The sequence below is a fragment of the Oryzias latipes genome, chromosome 11 (assembly GCF_053564925.1).
Source record: "Oryzias latipes strain Hd-rR chromosome 11, Olatipes_Hd-rR_3.1".
Classification (NCBI taxonomy): domain Eukaryota; kingdom Metazoa; phylum Chordata; class Actinopteri; order Beloniformes; family Adrianichthyidae; genus Oryzias; species Oryzias latipes.
The window spans coordinates 9,372,522-9,390,353 of record NC_136247.1 but is presented as its reverse complement, the minus strand read 5'-3'; the positions used below and the strand labels follow the sequence as shown (position 1 = coordinate 9,390,353).

The following is a 17,832-nucleotide window of genomic DNA, read 5'->3' as shown; positions in this document are numbered from 1 at the left end:
CATGCTTACTTTTTAGAATTAAATAGCAAATATGACGAGACCAATTTTCACAAGTTAAAATCTATTACATACAAGCATTGTACAAAGACTTTATGAGTCCACAGTGTTCTGATAATAAAAACCTAGATGGTTTATAAAAAAAAATAGATTTTTGGCCCGCTAAGCATTGTGGTCTATATTTACCAATCTGGGTTGTGTCCGATTTCAGGGAAATGGAAACAGTCAGAGCCTCCATGTGGCTGCAGTAACTCGTCGTCCATCCAATGAAGAACTAGCCAAGCCCAACCCTGCTCCGGTTCTGAGATCAAGCATGTCCAAACATGCATCAAGTACTTTGAAAATGCTAAATAAAATAAGAATTATGGAGGATATGCTAACAGAAGGCCAATATATGAAAAACTTTAAAGCATAGCACAAGAAGTGATGTTGACTTCCTCTGATGGACAAAATTGCAAAAAGAAAATCAACATGCTTTTTCCCCTCAAGAGCTTTATTTAAAAAAATGACAGCACAAATATTTCAGTAGTCAAAGTTTCTATACAAACTTTACAGTATTTTACATATACAACAAAGTGGAAAAAAGCTGGTTGCAGAGCGAAAATTTGGCATTTAATTGCAAAACCAGCAACAACAGTTGTTCAGTTATGGTGAAACTTTGCTTATGGGCTATGAGACGAAACAGCTTGCAAAAAAACTAATCAACTCTGATTAAAAAAAAAAAGTGTAAAATGCAAACAATGCAAAACATGGCCGTCGGCTAACAAATGTATGGCAACCAATTAGGCGTAACCCTTGTGCTATCTTAGATGACCCCACCCTCACACTGATGTGTTCTCCCTACCATGACAAAGGTGGATAAAGGTGGAAAGATTTCATGTAATCCATGGACACCAGTGAAGATCACAAATCATTGAAGAAAAAAGGTTCAGAGCACTGTCTAGTGGGTCTAGATGACCCCACTCCCAATGTTAAAGTGCCTAGGATAGCACAAGGGTTAATATGTCTATGAAGACTCTCATTCATCCAGGTTGGTTCCATTGTAGTAGGTTTAGGGGATGTCATCTGGACTTGGTTTTAAAGTTGGAAGACGTTTCACCTCTTATCCAAGAGGCTTTGTCAATTCTGAAATAGCTGATCTAAGAGCTGGTATATATGCGCTCATGGGGGAGGAGTTAGACCTGAAACTGGAGGTGTTGTCCACTTAGCCTATGTGGTTTCGGGTCGTTAATAGTCCTTTGTCCTCAGCTGGGGGTTGGGGTATTTCAATTCCATATATCTCAGGCCTGTCTGAAAAACTTAAAAGGACTTTCAAACAACATAACATCCCAGTTCATCTCAAACCAGTCAATACCCTCAGACAGAAACTGGTTCATCCAAAGGACAAAATTCCCAGCTACAAACAGAGTAATGTTGTGTACTCTATCCACTGCAAAGAGAACTGCAATGAACAGTATATAGGAGAAACCAAACAACCACTCTTTCAAGGACAGTGAAGTCCGAATTCTAGCCAGAGAGAAAGGATGGTTTGAGCGAGGAGTGAAAGAAGCCATCTTTGTCAAGAAGGATAAACCTTCTCTTTATAAGAATGGTGGTCTCAGGTTTATTCTTCCATCCATCTACGGCAGTGTTTTGAAACCTAAACAAACCAAACCAGTTCCACCTGAGTCGTTAACCGCTGAAAGAGACGACCAATTTGGAGAGGGAGTCACTGACTCCCCAACCCCCAGCTGAGGACAAAGGACTATTAACGACCCGAAACCACATAGGCTAAGTGGACAACACCTCCAGTTTCAGGTCTAACTCCTCCCCCATGAGCGCATATATACCAGCTCTTAGACCAGCTATTTCAGAATTGACAAGGCCTCTTGGATAAGAGGTGAAACGTCTTCCAACTTTAAAACCAAGTCCAGATGACATCCCCTAAACCTACTACAAGGGTTAATAGTTAAAAATGCTGCACGATAGGCCAACATTATGACACATTGGATTGTTGACACAAATGAAGCTCAGAGCTACACACGCTTAATTATGTTTAATACAACAGTAGCTTAGTTTCTTTCAAATAAATTGGGTTGTTTCATGATTTTCTTCAGATTCTGCTCTTAGGTCATCTGACCTGCTGAGGCTTTTAGAGTATGAGATGCAGCTTTGGAGTTTTTTTGCATGAAGTTGGGCTGAGATGCCCAGAACGTCCAGTCCTTGTAAACTATCTTGTAAGGAAAAACTAATACAAGTTTGAATTATTTTTGGCTCTGTTAGTCTGAGACTGTGTGTCTGATTTTTTCCTCATATTTCAACTGCATTGTTTACTCCAGGAAGTCACAAAGCGATCTGTGACAGTCACCTTCACCTTCCACCCTTTGTCTGAACTCCCGCGTCCTGCAGCGGTTGCCATGACCACCGTTACCAAGGACACGGGCGGCAACAGAAGACGGGGAAACACGAGCCTCGGATCTCGAGGTCACGATGTTTAATTCATTGTAGTTCCAGGGATTGAGCGGGCTCGCAGAACGTCGCTCCTTGTGCCGCCTGACCTCAGCATTTGAAGTAAAAAAATAAATATAATAAAATAAAAAAGGTTTGCGTGGCGCCTGGCTGTGAGGCCGTGTTGTTGACTGCAGCTGCGAAAAAAAAGCGCCTGCTGACTTCTTGTGAGCGCTCCGTTAAAAACGCAGGTTTGTGTTTTGGAGTGTAATCCCAGTGAAGAGGCCTCCTGGCTCATCTTTGTGTTAGCTGATCCATTCACACACACACACACACACACACACACACACATAAATGCACACGCACACTGCCCCCTCCATCCTTTGTTTTCACAGGTTCACCAGCGGCTGCTGCAGACGGCATTGATGCAGATTCTCTCTGTTCCCAGCTCCGACCTCATGGCTCTGACCCGCTGCCGACTCCACCACCAGAACCGACCCTCTTCAAACATCTGAGGTGGCTTCGCTACCGTGAGGGGAGGTGGGGGGGGCACTTCATTGGTTTGGTTGGGATTGGCGCCACTGGATGCTACTCAAAACGCTGGACTGTGACGGGATACGGTGGCAGCCTTCTATATCAGGTTCTGCCAGCCTGATCTAGAAAGAAAACACCAAAACTGCAGAGTGACAGAGCCGAGCAGCGCCACAGCGGTCCAGATCAGAGCCACGGGCCTTCCTATGAGACCCCCGCAGCGGCTGCTCAGCCTCTCAATAATGCATCACGAGGAGAAAGTTCCTTTAACGTTCTTTTGAAAGTGCTGAACGGTGGACAGAGCGACGGATGCCGAGTAGAAGAAAAAGACGAGATGAACGCTAACGCCACGAGTTTGTAGGACACAAACGGCGCCGAGAAAAATACAGCGATAAACCCACAAGCTTCAGGTAGGAGAACTTCAAAGGAGAAGATCCAGGCGGCGCCCTCACCATGGTGAACACGGGCATGCAACTGATCAGCTTCACCTGCGCCGTGACCGGATGGATCATGGCGATCGCCGTCACAGCGCTGCCACAGTGGAAGGTGTCGGCCTTCATCGGCAACAACATCCTGACCTCGGAGATCAAGTGGGAGGGCATCTGGATGAACTGCATCTACCAGACCACGGGTCACATGCAATGCAAAACATACGACTCCATGCTGGCGCTGCCGCCAGACATCCAGGCGGCGCGGGCCCTCATGTGCCTCGCCATCTTCATGGGCTGGCTGTCTTGCACAGTGTCCTGCTGCGGCATGAAGTGCACCACCTGCGCCGGCGATGACCGCCGTGCCAAGGCAGGCATTGCGCTGGCGGGCGGCATCCTCTTCATCGTCACAGGCCTTTGCGTTCTGATCCCCATTTCCTGGACTGCCAACACGGTGGTGCGGGATTTCTACAACCCCAATGTCCCCATCATGCACAAGCGAGAGCTGGGCCAGGCCATCTACCTGGGCTGGGCCGCCGCCGTCATCCTGATAATCAGCGGCGCCGTGCTGAGCAGCACCTGCCCACTTATGGAGCGGGGCGGTCGGTACCGCAGGGGCTACATGGGACGGAGCTTTGCCAACTCCCCCGCCTCCGCTCCCGATCCTCCCAAACCCATCACCTCCAGCAGCCTCCCCATGAGGGAGTACGTGTAGCAGGAGGATCCCCGCCAGGTGTGACTTTGGGCGCCGCTGCGCTGTGATTGGCTGCAGTTGTCCTCTCTGACGTGTGTGGTGTTGCAACTGCAGTGAACCCGACTGTGTTCAGTAGACAATAAAGACGATTTGATGAAGTGTCTTCAAATCCCTCGTCTTCCTCTCCGTGTCTGCATCATTGACTTCTGTCCTGCTCAGAAGGTTCTGGTTCCAGTTCTGCTCCTCCGTCTTCACTCCAGCTCCAGGAAAAATGACACTCTGCAAAGTGTTTCTGCAGGAGACAAGAGTCCCACATCTCAGAGTTGGCGGAGCTCGCGTTTCAAGCTTCGGACAGTTAATGTTACCTGTGATTCGCTGCTCGCCGTCAGGAGACTCCAGGGACTTCCACCTCTCAGGAAGGGATTCCAGCAGAGCGAGGTCGTTGGGTCTGAGCGTTTGCAGCAGAACTTTCCTCTGCAGGAATCTGAACATGAGCTCAGGAGAGCAGAAGACAGAAACAAAAAAACAGACTGCTGGCTCTACCATTCCCCGCCCTCGCCGCCAACTTTTGTTTTGCCCTGGAGGGCATGATCATAATCATAATTTTAAAGTTTTCTATGGATATCCTCCGTTTTGGCTTTGATTGAAGGATTTGAAATATATTTTTTGAACCCCATTAGAGATCTTTGCCCCATTCATTTTTGTGATGGTTTCTCCCACTGGAATGTTTATTTTATTTTATTTGTTAGTTTGTTTGTTTGTGTGTGTAGGGGGTGGACTATGTCAAGCCTTCCTATGCAGCGGGTACCGGGTCTGTGCAGATCTTGGTAAATATTTTAGCATTTGCCGTTTCGCTCTCAGAAAAAAAGAATTGCAAAAACAATCCGGTCCTTGCCGTCCATGAATGCTGCGGACCGTACCAACAGCACAGACAGGAAGGATACTGCTGCCTGTAGTGGCGCTCGGCGTCCTGAAGCCACTCCAGCATGTCTGCGACTGACGGGGTGACGGCGGAGCGCTCTGTGACGGCCTGCAGGTCCAAACTGGTGGCGTTCTGCTCATACAGCTGCATGACGGACCTCACCTGGTTACTGATGGCGTCTCTGGCAGACTGCAGACGACACCTGAGAAGGAAAGGAGTCTGTCTTAGTCCTCGGACAAGGAAGCCCTTGAAGACTGATAAAAATCATGTTTTTATCTGTTTTGACAAGTTTTTGCGGCCTTTTTCTGATGATCGAGGACATACATAAAGAAAAGTATGCTTAAAATTGGCAATCTGAAAATGTCTTTATTCAAATTGCTGTGAATGAGGAGCAGAAGAAAAAACCATGATGTCCCTGAATGCATCAGCACTGTCTCTGCTATGGACACACCTGGCATATGACACGGTATAACGGGGTGGGATTATATACGTTCGCTTCCTTCCACTCCCTTTCAAGCAATATTTATTAATATGTCTAAATATCCTAAGTTTGATTCGTCATTGTATGAATGTATAACTGATGATTGTATTGTTGTTGTGTATTGTTCTTATTTGATTGGTTGAAATAAACCATTTAAAAAAAAAAAGAAAAAAAAAGACACGCGTTCCAGAACATGTTAACCCATAGTGTTCACACAGTGCTAGTGGGTTGGGGCTTCTCCTTCTTCTACAATTGACCATGACTTGTCTTCCACCTACAGTTGGCAGAGTCTTGGTGCGAAATGTCAAAGTGGTGCAAATCTCTTGTATATCTGACTCCAGGCTTTTTCTTTTCGCATCTCTAGTCCAATATATGAAAGATTTAGTGTCATATATTCCGACTGGAATCAAATCAAAATCATTAATTTGTCCTCCATGGTCAACTTTCAAACGGTTGGTGTTTCCGTAAATTTAAAGGGGTGCCATCCATGCGTCACTACCAAATCTGAGTCCCTAATTGGTCAAAGTTCGACCTGGTTTAACTTTTAAGGTACATTTAATAGATGCACTTTTTGTACATACAGAGCTCAGAAATTATCGTAGAAACTTCAAGAGTTTAAACCAAAATGCAAATTTACATTTTTTTTATTGGTGGTTTCTTGAACGCGCATCGCTGAGGGCGGTGTGAACGTAGCTTAATGATGGTTCTAGTTTCTGGTAAAGGTCTTATGTGGCTTATTTTGATTTGGGGTTTTATCTTTAATATTTTCTTTAAACGGAAATTGTAATATATGGTTTGGTGCTAGTATCTGTACTACAGGAGCTCTTATTTTGAAACAAACTTTTTTTATGCTGTCACAAAAAACAGAGCTAATAGTCTTTTCAACGTCACAGGAGTCCCTGTGATGACGTCATCCGAGAGGCGCGTGTGTGTGGAGTTGTCGCGTGTCTCACATCTTCTCGTTGAGTTTCTCCAGCACCGTGTCCGCGGCCTCCTGCAGTTTGAAGCGCAGCCGCTCCTCCAGCTTCGGGAAGGTTCCGAGCGGCGTGCTGGAGACCCGCACGTTAGAGAGAGCTCTCATCTGCTCCGCTAGGTTCCCCAGAGACCCCAGGAGAGGGCTGCACTCCGCTAGCTCGCTCCCCCACAGCCGCTGGTTGCTCTCCAGCGCGGCGAAGCTGTTCCTGAACGCCTGGTGGAGGGCGCTGAGCGTCGGTCGGGAGATGTCAGACATGCCCTCGGCCTCCGCTCTGGCTTGGATGGGACTGTAAATATAGTTCTGACCAAGTCTGAAAGCCTCAGCAAAATTCTGCACTACTTTTCTGCGCAGAACCAGAAAGCGCTTCCGGTGTCAAGTAGTGACATATGCTGCCTTTACTGATCCTTGGAGATACGGTGCCCCATAAATACAGTAGCTCCTCAAAAAAGGCACTTGATTTCGGAAAATTGTATTTTTTCGTGCTCTCCTTTTTAAATCTACATACACACATACATACATTTTATTGATATATTTTCCCACTGGTTTTGTTAATGCTTCTGGACTTTTTGAGAACTTTTTTTTATATTTATAATCACAGGCATGTCTGTAGGAAGTTGCTATTTATCTTGGTTAAATTGGGTAAATTGTAATTGTGAGTTAAAAAAACTTTTTACTTGGTGACTATTTTTAGTATTTCCTGCCCTTCAGCTGTTTTACAAAAATGCTTTTTTTGATTCTTACTGAAACGCTTTCCATCAGGGGACGATTCATTTTTTCCCGAGTTGTCTTCGAACGCAGCATTGAACATTCGCAGTGCCGAACCCTGATGACGGGGCTCAATCCACGTCCTGATTGGCTGGATTTGTGTCTTGGCTCCGCCTCGCGCGGACATTTGAAAACGACTTCGCGAAGAAGGCAGGCCAGAGGGAAACCCACACAACTGTTACCTTTGTAAGAAAACCCGCTTCAAACTCAGACGAATTGAATCTAAAAACATTTATATCATAAGTGAGACCAAAGAATGAAAACGGGAGTAAATTAATCTGCCGGATAAACTCCTGCCGATTCCAAAGCTAACAACATAGCTGCTAACGTCCTCGGCGGCTTATTTTTTTCCATCTCGAAAACAACGTTTCACAGTTTTCTCCTGTTTGTGAAGTTCTGAGCGGACATGGCGCCCAGGAAAAGGACCACGAAGCAGCGAAAGAACAACCAGAAAATTGAAAAACTGGAAGTTTTTTTGGAGGATTTCGACAGCGAAGGTAAACGACAATGCTAGTTCGGCTTAAGTAAAGGCTCGGCCTACAGTTTGTTGTCTGAAATAAAGTGTTCTGAAACCCAACAAACCGAACCTGTTCAACCTTTGTCAGTAACAGCTGAAAGAGCTGACCAGGTTGGGGATATATATATATATATATATATATATATATATATATATATATATATATATATATATATATATATATATATATATATATATATATATATATATATGCCAGCTCTTACCAGCTAATTCAGAATTGACAAAGCCTCTTGGATAAGGGGTGAAACATCTTCTAACTTTAAAAACTAAGTCTAGATGACAGCCCCTAAACCTACTACTATGATGGAATCAACCTGGATGAATGAGTCTTCAAGACAATCCAAAGAAAACAAAAAATAACTTCATTTAGCTGTTATAATTTGTTATTATCATTTGGAAATTGCAGGTTTTTTTTCATGAAAGACCCTACAAGAGTTCCTCTCCTTATATGTGCAATTTCATGCACTAATAAAAAAATGTGCTCAAAAACTAGTTAGAATTTGTTTGTAAATTTACTGATCGCTTATTTCCTGTTTGTGTTTTTTGTTTTGTTGCTAAAAAGATAATTATACGTAAAAAAGGAAGTTCTGCTCCTTCGAAATGATGCAATAAACCGGATCATAAAGAAGTGGATGGAAAAAGTGCTATAAAAAAACAATCTAAATTTTGATATCAAAACTCATTAAATATGCATCTTTTAAAGCTTAGCATTTTTTAATAGCTTGAAAAAATTAAATACGAAGAAATGCTATTTAAGCCTTATTTCTTTACTTATGTCCTCCATCATCAGAAAAATGAACATGTTAAATACGCCCTTTTCATCAGAATGGATCTTCCACATATAATTTTTTTTCTAGTAAAATTTCATTTGTCAAAAACATCAACAAATTCCACTTATATAACACTTGAGGCAAATGAAAACTATCAATATATACTCGTATCACGTAACATTAAAATGTTAAACTTATCAATGTTAGTCCATTTATTAAACAGTTTTTCATTTATTTCTCATAATTATCACAGATTAGGCTTGCATTACAGTACACATTAATTAATATACAATTTAAAGATGGATTTTAGCTTTTCTTTGGCCTTTTTCCTGCTCCTTCATTGATTCAGGCCCATATCATGACTCTGCCACCACCTTGCTCAGAGCACTTCCTTATTTGGAAATGGCGGGCATCGAGAAACAATGGTTGCTTTTGTCAGCTGAATTGATTTGATTGGTTAGCAGGATGGAGCTCGCCTGAGCTCTTAAACCCAGCGAATCAAACCCTGCAGGAGTTTGAATCAAAAGCCAAGAATGAAAACATAAACTTGGTTGTTTCTGTCTCAGTGAATACCAGAGTCGTTCAGATGAAGGAAAAGATCAACCACCTTCTGAAGGACATCGACAACAGCTACAACATGGCTCTGATCAAGCTGCCCATGGCCGTGCGGCAGATGAAGTGGATGGACTTCTACAGTAGGTCCACGCCCTTTGACCTCTAAGCGAAAAGTGATGCGAGTTTCAGATCTTCTCACCTGTTATACTGTGTCTCTGCAGAAATGGAGAAACCCAAGACTCCAGAGGTGGACAGCGTCAGGGTGAGTCTCTTCTCCTTCTGCTGTCAATCAGCTCCTTTCTGTCGCTCACTGGAACTCTGCCTCCTTCGCAGCAGAGAGAAGAGGAAGCCGCCGTGGTCGAGAGCGTGGTGGCCAAGGACCACGCCAATCTACCGAAGTCTGTGAAGAAAAGTACGTAGAGAGCAGCATTTTCAAAACAAAAGCCAAACCGAAACCTTCCTCACTGATTTGTCTGTGTTTGGTTCACGCTAGCCACGAGAAAGAAAGGCGGAGCCAAGTCCAGCTTTGAGGACGAAAACACGCCAAGCACAACCAGGAAGGTAAAGTCTGCTGTCACTTTTAACGCCAAGAGAACGCTGCTGCTCGACACGGGAAGTTCACACTCCTCCTGTGTGATTTAGGGGAGAGCCGCGAAGAAGCCCCCGACCACGTCAAAGAGGGCAAAGGCGCTGACTGTCAGCAAGCAGAGCACCACCATCCGGCGGTGAGTCCCAGATCCCTGCTCTGAAGCTCCTCCTCCTCTCTGTGGAGGCTGACGGCCTTTGTTTGGATCGCTCAGGTCCAGCAGGAAGCCTTTGGTCACTCCCGCTAGGAGCATGCTGGACTCATCGCTCCTGATGGGAGCCACGCCCCTCATCACCCCCAGCTTTGACCCAAGGTGAGTTTGTTGTAATCAAATTACATTTTGTCTCTCACAAAAAGAAAAGATAATCTGTTTTTCAGTGATTTATCATTTCAAGTTTGAAGACAAAATAACAGAATTACACTAACAGAAACTTGGCGGCCTATTTAAGGAAGCTATCTTTGGGGTTAAACTCCATATCCCATGATGCATTGTTTTCTCAGACTCCCCCAGACTCCTGCAGTTAGAGTTCCTCGCCACAAGGAGAGAGTCTACAGCATTTCCGTTAACGGCTCCCCCATCGCGGCTGGAAACGAGGACATCGTCATTAACGTTCCCATCGGCAACGGCGAGGTAAGCCCCCCTGCTTCCACCCTCCCCCCTCCTTCCAGAAGGAATCCAGATGAGGTTTGATGCCTGAACTGCTGCTTCTGCAGAGCATCCAGCTGCTCGCCAGTCAGATGGACTCGGTGGATCTGTCTCTGCTGGACGACACGGCGCTGAGGAGCATCCGCCTGCTGCAGGTACCCCCCACCCCCACCCACCAGCTTCTTCATCATCCCCACATCCACCTCACCCTTGTCTGTCCTCCTGGCAGAACCGCCTCACCAACCTGTGCGGGACAGCGCCGTGATGCGGACCGTATGCATCCGCGTGGTTTATTGAAGACCACATCTTTCATTTTTAAGGACGGACCCCCCCACAGCAAAGTCTCACGTGTTCTCAGTGCTCTGAATGTGGATCTGTTCAAAGCTTTTCATTCTGAAATGTTCTTATTCTTATTTTTTATTCTTTTCTCGTTGTTGACGTTTTCCATAAATGCATCAGTGGTTAAAGTACATGAACCATTCATTTGCACAAACATAAAACATTCTGACTGCAGCTTTGATACGAGTGATGTGTGGATGTGACCTTTTTTTGTTTTGCTTAATTTTCTTTGTTTTATTTATAATTTTTTGTTCTCCGACCCCACATATATGGAGCCCTGGTCATGACATAAAAAAAAAAGATTCCCTTAAAATAATGATTTGTGACTACACATTTGAATTTTGTGAGCACTAATTAGCTTTTTTATTTATCATTTTAAGATAAGATAAGATTGAACTTTATTGAACCCCGGAGGGAAATTAAGTTGTCACGGCAGCCAAAACAAGAAAATATCGCAGTTAGAAAAAACAAAGTAGCATTGAGTAAGAATAAATTGTAATAATAGAAAGTGGAAGTGAAAGTAAACGTCAAAAATAACAAGTTAAGTAGTGAAATAACAGCAGCAGTTTCAGCAGTCTTAGACCGTGTTGTTGTATACCCTGACTGCTGTTGGGACGAAGGACCTCTGGTATCGTACCTTTTGCACTGGGGGTGCCCCCGTAGTCTGCAGCCCCCGTGCTGCAGACCACATGAGCAGAAACGCAGTCTTGGAGCCTCATACTGTGGTGTGTTGGTGAGGTAGTCAATGATCCATGCGGTCAGCTGGTTATCAACCGCAGCTCCTTCCAGCTTTCCCCTGAGCAGTGATAGTTGGATGGTGTTGAAAGCACTGGAGAAGTCGAAGAACGTGACTCTCACAGTACCTCCAGCTTCCTCCAGGTGTAGCAGAGTTCTGTGCATCAAGTAGATTACAGCGTCATCTGCTCCAATGCCCGGTTGACACGCAAACTGCAGAGGGTCGAGCACTGGGCTCACCAGGGGCTGGAGGTGATTCAGGATCAGCCTCTCTAAGGTCTTCATTAGGTGAGACGTTAAAGCCACAGGTCTGAAGTTGTTGGGCTCCCTTGCCTGTGCGGTCTTTGGTACTGGGACCCCGGAGGAGGTTTTCCACAGCACAGGGACCCTCATTTTGAGGCTCAGGTTGAACATGTACGCTACAACCAGGCAGAGCTGGTCTGCGCAGTCTGGAGCAGTTGCCATCTGGACCTGTGGCTTTCCTGGTCTTGATCCTCCGAAGCTCTCTTCTCACCTGCTCCTTTGTTATGTTGAGGCTGGGTGGGGGGTTTTGGGTGCTGGCAGTTATGTAGGGGATTGTAGAGGGGGTTTGTGGGGATGTCTTAGTGTTGTCATTGGGATGTGTGAAGATGATAGCACGGACGTTGATAAGTAAGTGGGGGGGTGGCAGCTGAGACCAACATGTTGGGGACTTGGAATGGTCCGATGTTGTCTGGGTAGTTGTGGGGGGAGTGGGCCCTGGATCAAATCTTGTTTTGCCACTCTTGATCACCCAGATTACACCTCTTGTCTGTGTTATGTCCAGAGATGGTTTTCAGGCCTCTCCAGACCTTTATCACATTCTTTTCTTGTAGTTGATTCTCTACCTTTCTTCTGTAGCTCTCCTTGCCTTCCTTAATCTTTACTTTAAGTTCCTTCTGCACCTTCCTCAGTTCCTCTTTGTCCCCTGACCTAAAAGCCCTCTTTTTTTAGGGTTTTTTTAGGGTCACCCATGGTTTATTTTTGGGGAATCACCGCACCGTCCTGGAGGGCACAGCGTTCTCCACACAAAAGTTTATGTTGTCTGTAATGCAGTGTCAGGCTGTCGATGTCCTCGTGCGATCCACACAGCCCCTCCCAGTCTGTGGTCTCAAAACGGTCCCTCAGCTCCTCACTGGCTTCTTCTGTCCGTCTTCTCACAGATCTTGTAGTTGGAGGTTGTTGTTTGACCACAGGTTTGTAGACAGGCAAAATGTGAACCAGCTTGTGATCTGAGTAACCTAGTGGGGGGATGGGCACAAATAAGTGATTGACACAATTTAATATTTCGTTGCCACAAAATAGCAATTTGTGGGCACAAGTTAGCATTTTTGCTGAAAAAATTGTGCATTGTGTCCACACAAATTAGTTCTTTGTGGACAGAATTAAGCATTTGGTTGCCACAAATTAGCAAATTGTGGGCATAAGTTAGTAGTTTGTGGCCACAAATTAGTATTGTACATCTTCCATTAGTATTCCCGGTGTTTATTAAAAAACCAAACACCAGGTGGCAGCATTCCCCTGAAAATGCTTCCATTTCAACTTTAAACCTCTGACCTGAATATTGTCTCCTGTCCTGATTCTTTGATCAATATTGCGTCTCTGACACGTGACGGGAGACCTTGTTGGCGTACAGATTCTTTAAGGGAGGGGCTTCACGTGGCTATCAGGGTTATTAGGTCTCAAGAGCTCATTAAAGCGTCCATATTTTGGGGGTGAGAGGGGCCCTTTAGCTGCTCCTGGGTTTTTAAGCGCTAGATGCAACCTGGACACAGATTAGAGGGACCCCCCCCCCCCCCCCCCCCCATTTGAGATGGAGGTTAACTTTTTGTAAGGATTTATCTGGAGTATTTTTACTCTCGGTGCAAATTGCTTCAGGGATAATTGCACAGAGAGGGGCAGATGTTGCGGGCGGTGGAGCATGCAGCTTAGCCCCTCGTTAACGGGGGCTGAACACCTGCTGGACGCATGAGACGACTTGCGTGGATTTTGTCTGCAGGAGTCTGACTTTTTTTTCCATGAGCAGCTGAAAAATTGTCTTTTTTTGCATGAGTTGCTTGCAAAAAGGCATCAAGTCTGCAAGGTACTGTGTGTGTGTGTTTGGGTGTGTGTGCGGCGTGTGGGGGTTGACGTAACGGAGCAACGTCAGAAATTATTTCAGGTTTCACTGATGAAACGATCTTGTATGGAAAGCCAACAATAACATTTCGCCGTTTAATGTAGAATCTGTACAATCTGCATTTTTTTTCGTCTGCTTCCGATTCACAACTATTTGCATTAAAAAATTAAGAATATTAACCCTTTTTTTCCCCCTAAAAAATGAACATCATCATTAAAAAAATGTCACAAGAACATGTTAAAAACACCAAAAACGCAGGTTTTGTTGAAATGACCTGATTGTATGGAAAGCCAACAGTGATATTTTACCATCTTATGTAGACATTTCTAGGAAAATAAAAGTTAACATTTTGGGTTGAAAAAGCGCTCCGATCTACAAACCTGAACCAGAAATAATCCATTTATTCAAAGAAAAAGTAATCTTAAGATGAAAGAGCCTTTTTGATTTAACAATAGACACTGATCTTTATTGTATGGATACTTTTCTGTCCAGACGTACTGTTTTTGACACACTAAAACCTACAGGAAAAGCAGAAAAAGGGGCTTTGTTCCTGTCACTTTCTAATTAAGAAATGCCAGCTTGGTCGAGACCTCTGAGCATAAAATGTTTTATTTAGAATACTCATTCATTCATCTTCCTCCGTTTGTTCCCTTTTGGGCTCACTGGGCTACTACTTACTTATAGGCGAAGGCAGAGGACACCCTGAGGAGGTCGCCAGTCTTTGCAAGTTGCAATCACACACCCATTTACAATTTAGAGTTGCCAATTAACCTATGAAGCATGTTTTTGGATGGTGGGAGGAAGCTGAAGACCCCGGAGAAAACCCATGCATGCACAGGGAGAACATGCAAACTCCACACAGAAAGGACCCCCAATGGTGTTCTGTTTCAGGTCCCCAAGTTGGGACTTGAACCAGGGGCCCTCTTGCAGTGAGGTAAGAGCGCAAACCACTGCGCCACAGTGCAGCCCCAGAATACAAAACATGCATGCTAGTGTTGAACCTTTCCTGCAATTACGTTTCTGATCGCAGGTGAGATCCTCTCCAGGGCCGACAGCGGAACTTCCTTCAGGGTTCACTTCCCCGTTTGGACCTTCAGAGCCTCTGGAACGGGTTAATAATAGAACCAGTCTCTGTTTTTTGGAGGAAAAACTCTTTTTTTAAATGACTGTTCTCCCTGAGAAACACAAACTGAATGAGCGCTCACACACTCACTTGGCTGAGTGTCTGCCTCCTCCTTTTGCAAACGGGGGAGCGCGACACGCGGCAACTCAGCACACACACATTTCAGCACACACACATACACGCTCACTGTAGAAAAAAGCAGCGGGAGAAAAACTGCGTTGGTTCTCATGCCGTCTTCTACAACTCCTCTGCCGAAGTCCCACAACTACACGTTAGGCGCGCCGTCTCATTGGGCGCCCCCTACAGTTTGGAATAAATGTAAGACTTTTAGTCGTGAAAATACGGTACTTCTGACTTTAGGTGACAAACCAGCCAAAAAAGAAATCGCACAAGAAGTTAAAACATTTGAGGAAAGTGCTAAAATTTTTGAAGATTACAAAAAACCTCTGAAATCAGTTGCAGAGATATATTTTCATCTTAAAGCAGTTTTAAACTTTCAACGTCAGAGCTTTAGTTTATGTATTGACAGCCTTTGACCATAAGTCTTTGACTGTTAACACAATTAGTGTAATCCCAGCGTCTTCTGAAGCTGAGAAAAGCGGCAAAGTGTTTACTTAAGTAATGTAAACCAAGTAATTCTGACATGAAGAAACAGCTTGTGCAAAGCCGGTTTTCTTGGCTTTAGTGTTTTGGAGTGTCATTTTATAAAGTTAGAAGACGTATGTTAGTTCAAAGAGAATGCTTTAATTGCTGTCACTGGTGACAACTCCAGTATTAAAGGGTTACGCCAAAGAATGCAGATCAATCACTAAATCAATAGAAAATGCCTGTTTAAATGTTTGAAGCTCCACCTAGTGTCTAAACTAAGAATTGCATCACAATGAACCCCACGATGCAGTGTATGACATCATGAACATCAGGGCAGAGCCAGAACTAAAATGGATTTGGGCCAAAGTTTGGAGCTGGCTAAGTCTATTAAGCTCACAGATGCAGTTTTGATGCTAAATCTTGTACATTGCCTCAATATTTATGTAAAGTAAGAGTTTTGATAAATGAGCCTCATTTTCTTTTGTGCTGTTGCTGCACCACCCACCACCATCCTCTCCATCTTGTGCAGCCTGCTGTCATTAAAGTCCGTCTGATGCTGAAGCGTTTCCTCCCCAGAACCGCTGGAGTCGGTGCTTAATTGAGCCCCCAGACATCGAGAGGCTGCCAAGTCCCCCCCCCCCCCCCCCCCCCCCCCCCCCCCCTGCCAAGATGAATGAAGGCGGCCGAAGAACGCTCGCCCGGAAATTCATTCTCTGGCGCGTCGAGGCCTCCTGTAAATCTAATCCGTCAAACCCCGCCGCTAATCGATTTCTTTACGCGCCAGCAGCCGACGGAGCTGCTGGCGCGTAAAGAGAGCGCCACCTGTGCCACGTGCAGCAGCACCTGCCAGTGCCGGGACTGAGGGCGAGGCAGCCGCGGTCGTCTGGTGTCCCGCAGGGTCCTGATGGCGTTTTAATGGACAGAGACGGAGTCGACCAGACATTCCTGATGGTCACAACACGTGAAACCATTGCAGGATGTTTAAATATCTGGGATTATTTGCTATTCTAAACCACTTAGATCAAGGTTTTCTATTGGGTTACATTTGATATGATGTATATAAAGTTCTGCAAGGTGTTTCTCATTGGGTCTAAGGCACTTTTGCTAGAGCAAATCCTGAATAAGAAAGACTTTATAGTAGCAAAAAATCATATTTTCTTCAGTACAAATGTGCAGCAGATTTTGAAAAACTTTCCTAAAAATCAAAGGTTAAAGCAGTTATAAACAGTCACACCATGATTCAGTTCAGTTTTATTTATGTAGCCCAATGTCACAACACAGTTGTTTCAACAGGCTTCACATGATGTTGCCAACTACATTCTGCCAGTTTCATCTGACTAAAGACGACCTCTCTGTGCTGAAACTTTACTCAGACGGCAGCTAGAAAAGCTGCAAATGTTTGAAGGCCTTTTATTTTCCATATTGCTGCTGGTACAAATGTCCAAAAGGGGCGAGTCGTTAAACAAGTCGGCCAATGAGATGAAAGGGTATTAGTACTGTAGACATGAAAATAATGGACAGATGATCTCTGACGTAACTCATAGGATTTCTATGAAACCTGAAGTGGGACAGGAGTTTACAGCAATGTGCCAAAAGTGGCTGAATTAAATAAATCCCCTAATGCATTTGACCAATCAGAATGAGCTTATATGTTAGATGTTGCCCTCCTAATTAGACAAGGGTCATTTGGAGTATAATTTAAGGTACTTTGACTCGGCTTCAAATGTTTTTGTTGTTTTTGCTTTTTGTTCATTTATCCCAAGTTATATCGCCATCGCAATATTGATCACTAATATTGCATATCGTGAGTTTTCCTCCTATCCTGCAGCACAGATAAACACCAACTCCGTAGTCTTGAGGTACAGAGTGTGCCTTGTAACTGGAAGGTTGTGAGTTCAAAGACTCTACAAATGGGTTTGAATTGGGGGGATCAATCCCTAAATGGTTCCCGAGCTGTGTCGCACCTCAACGCTCCCCCAGTGGATGAGTCAAATGTGCCAAACAAATTTTGTACACCCAGTTGTGTGATAACTTATGGAACTTTAACCTTAACATAGGATTGATAGAAAATCTGACTCCTCTGATACCAGCCCCCAGTGGTTTTTTAAGAAACTGCAACGAGTTGTGCAACCAAACACAAAGTTGTTGCTTGTGTGTTACTCTTCTGCTTCATCCGAGAGGAATCATTTGTGCAGCACAAATGGTGCACAAAAAATATTTTGTCTGATTTGCACACAAAATATAGTAAAAATATCAGCTAAAAATACTTTCATTACCCCAAATCAAATGATTGCCTGTTTATATGTATATATATTATATTGAGCGCATTTCTGCTAACCTGCTGTTTTATGCACAACTTTAACTCGACCACCTTAGCAGAAGGACAGTCAGTCTGTATTGTAGTCTATATTGTATTAGCTTGCATTTATGCTATTTTATGAATGTTAGTCAGTGTTTTAAAGTGCTAACTGAGTGGCAATGTCATTATATCCTCATTAGAATTGCTTTAAATTTAATAAAAACAAAAATATATAAATATGTTTGAATCACTGTAGCAAACGGTTTTTGCTATAGACCGGTGTTTGTTGCTGTTA

The 17,832-nt window shown here is 44.3% G+C and overlaps 3 protein-coding genes across 7 annotated transcripts; 2 read left to right on the top strand and 1 right to left on the bottom strand.

Annotated features, from left to right (window-relative positions):
- Window positions 1–472: 472 nt before the first annotated feature.
- On the bottom strand, window positions 473–6,711 carry airim (AFG2 interacting ribosome maturation factor). Its single transcript, XM_004074324.5, has 4 exons — window positions 6,434–6,711; window positions 5,022–5,201; window positions 4,443–4,561; window positions 473–4,369 (listed from the first exon to the last, which is right to left on the bottom strand). Exons 1-4 carry the CDS (start codon window positions 6,709–6,711, stop codon window positions 4,329–4,331), a joined length of 618 nt encoding a protein of 205 aa, XP_004074372.1. The 3' UTR covers window positions 473–4,328.
- Window positions 3,409–4,235, top strand: cldn35 (claudin 35). The gene has a single exon (XM_004074149.4). It carries the CDS (start codon window positions 3,409–3,411, stop codon window positions 4,096–4,098), a length of 690 nt encoding a protein of 229 aa, XP_004074197.1. The 3' UTR covers window positions 4,099–4,235.
- Window positions 6,712–6,836: 125 nt separating the features above from the next.
- cdca8 (cell division cycle associated 8) lies at window positions 6,837–10,829 on the top strand. 5 transcript variants are annotated; one of them, XM_011481137.4, is made up of 11 exons: window positions 6,837–7,407; window positions 7,616–7,718; window positions 9,096–9,224; window positions 9,306–9,346; window positions 9,421–9,496; window positions 9,578–9,645; window positions 9,727–9,809; window positions 9,885–9,983; window positions 10,172–10,301; window positions 10,385–10,471; window positions 10,546–10,829. In XM_011481137.4, the coding sequence occupies exons 2-11, from the start codon at window positions 7,628–7,630 to the stop codon at window positions 10,579–10,581; spliced, it is 840 nt and encodes a 279-aa protein (XP_011479439.1). In that variant the 5' UTR covers window positions 6,837–7,407; window positions 7,616–7,627; the 3' UTR covers window positions 10,582–10,829. The 5 variants fall into 5 exon arrangements, with proteins under 5 accessions (XP_011479439.1, XP_011479437.1, XP_020562921.1 ...); XM_011481135.4 differs by having other exon boundaries at window positions 9,418–9,496; XM_020707262.3 differs by having other exon boundaries at window positions 7,287–7,407; window positions 7,597–7,718; window positions 9,418–9,496.
- The last annotated feature ends 7,003 nt before the right edge of the window (window positions 10,830–17,832 follow it).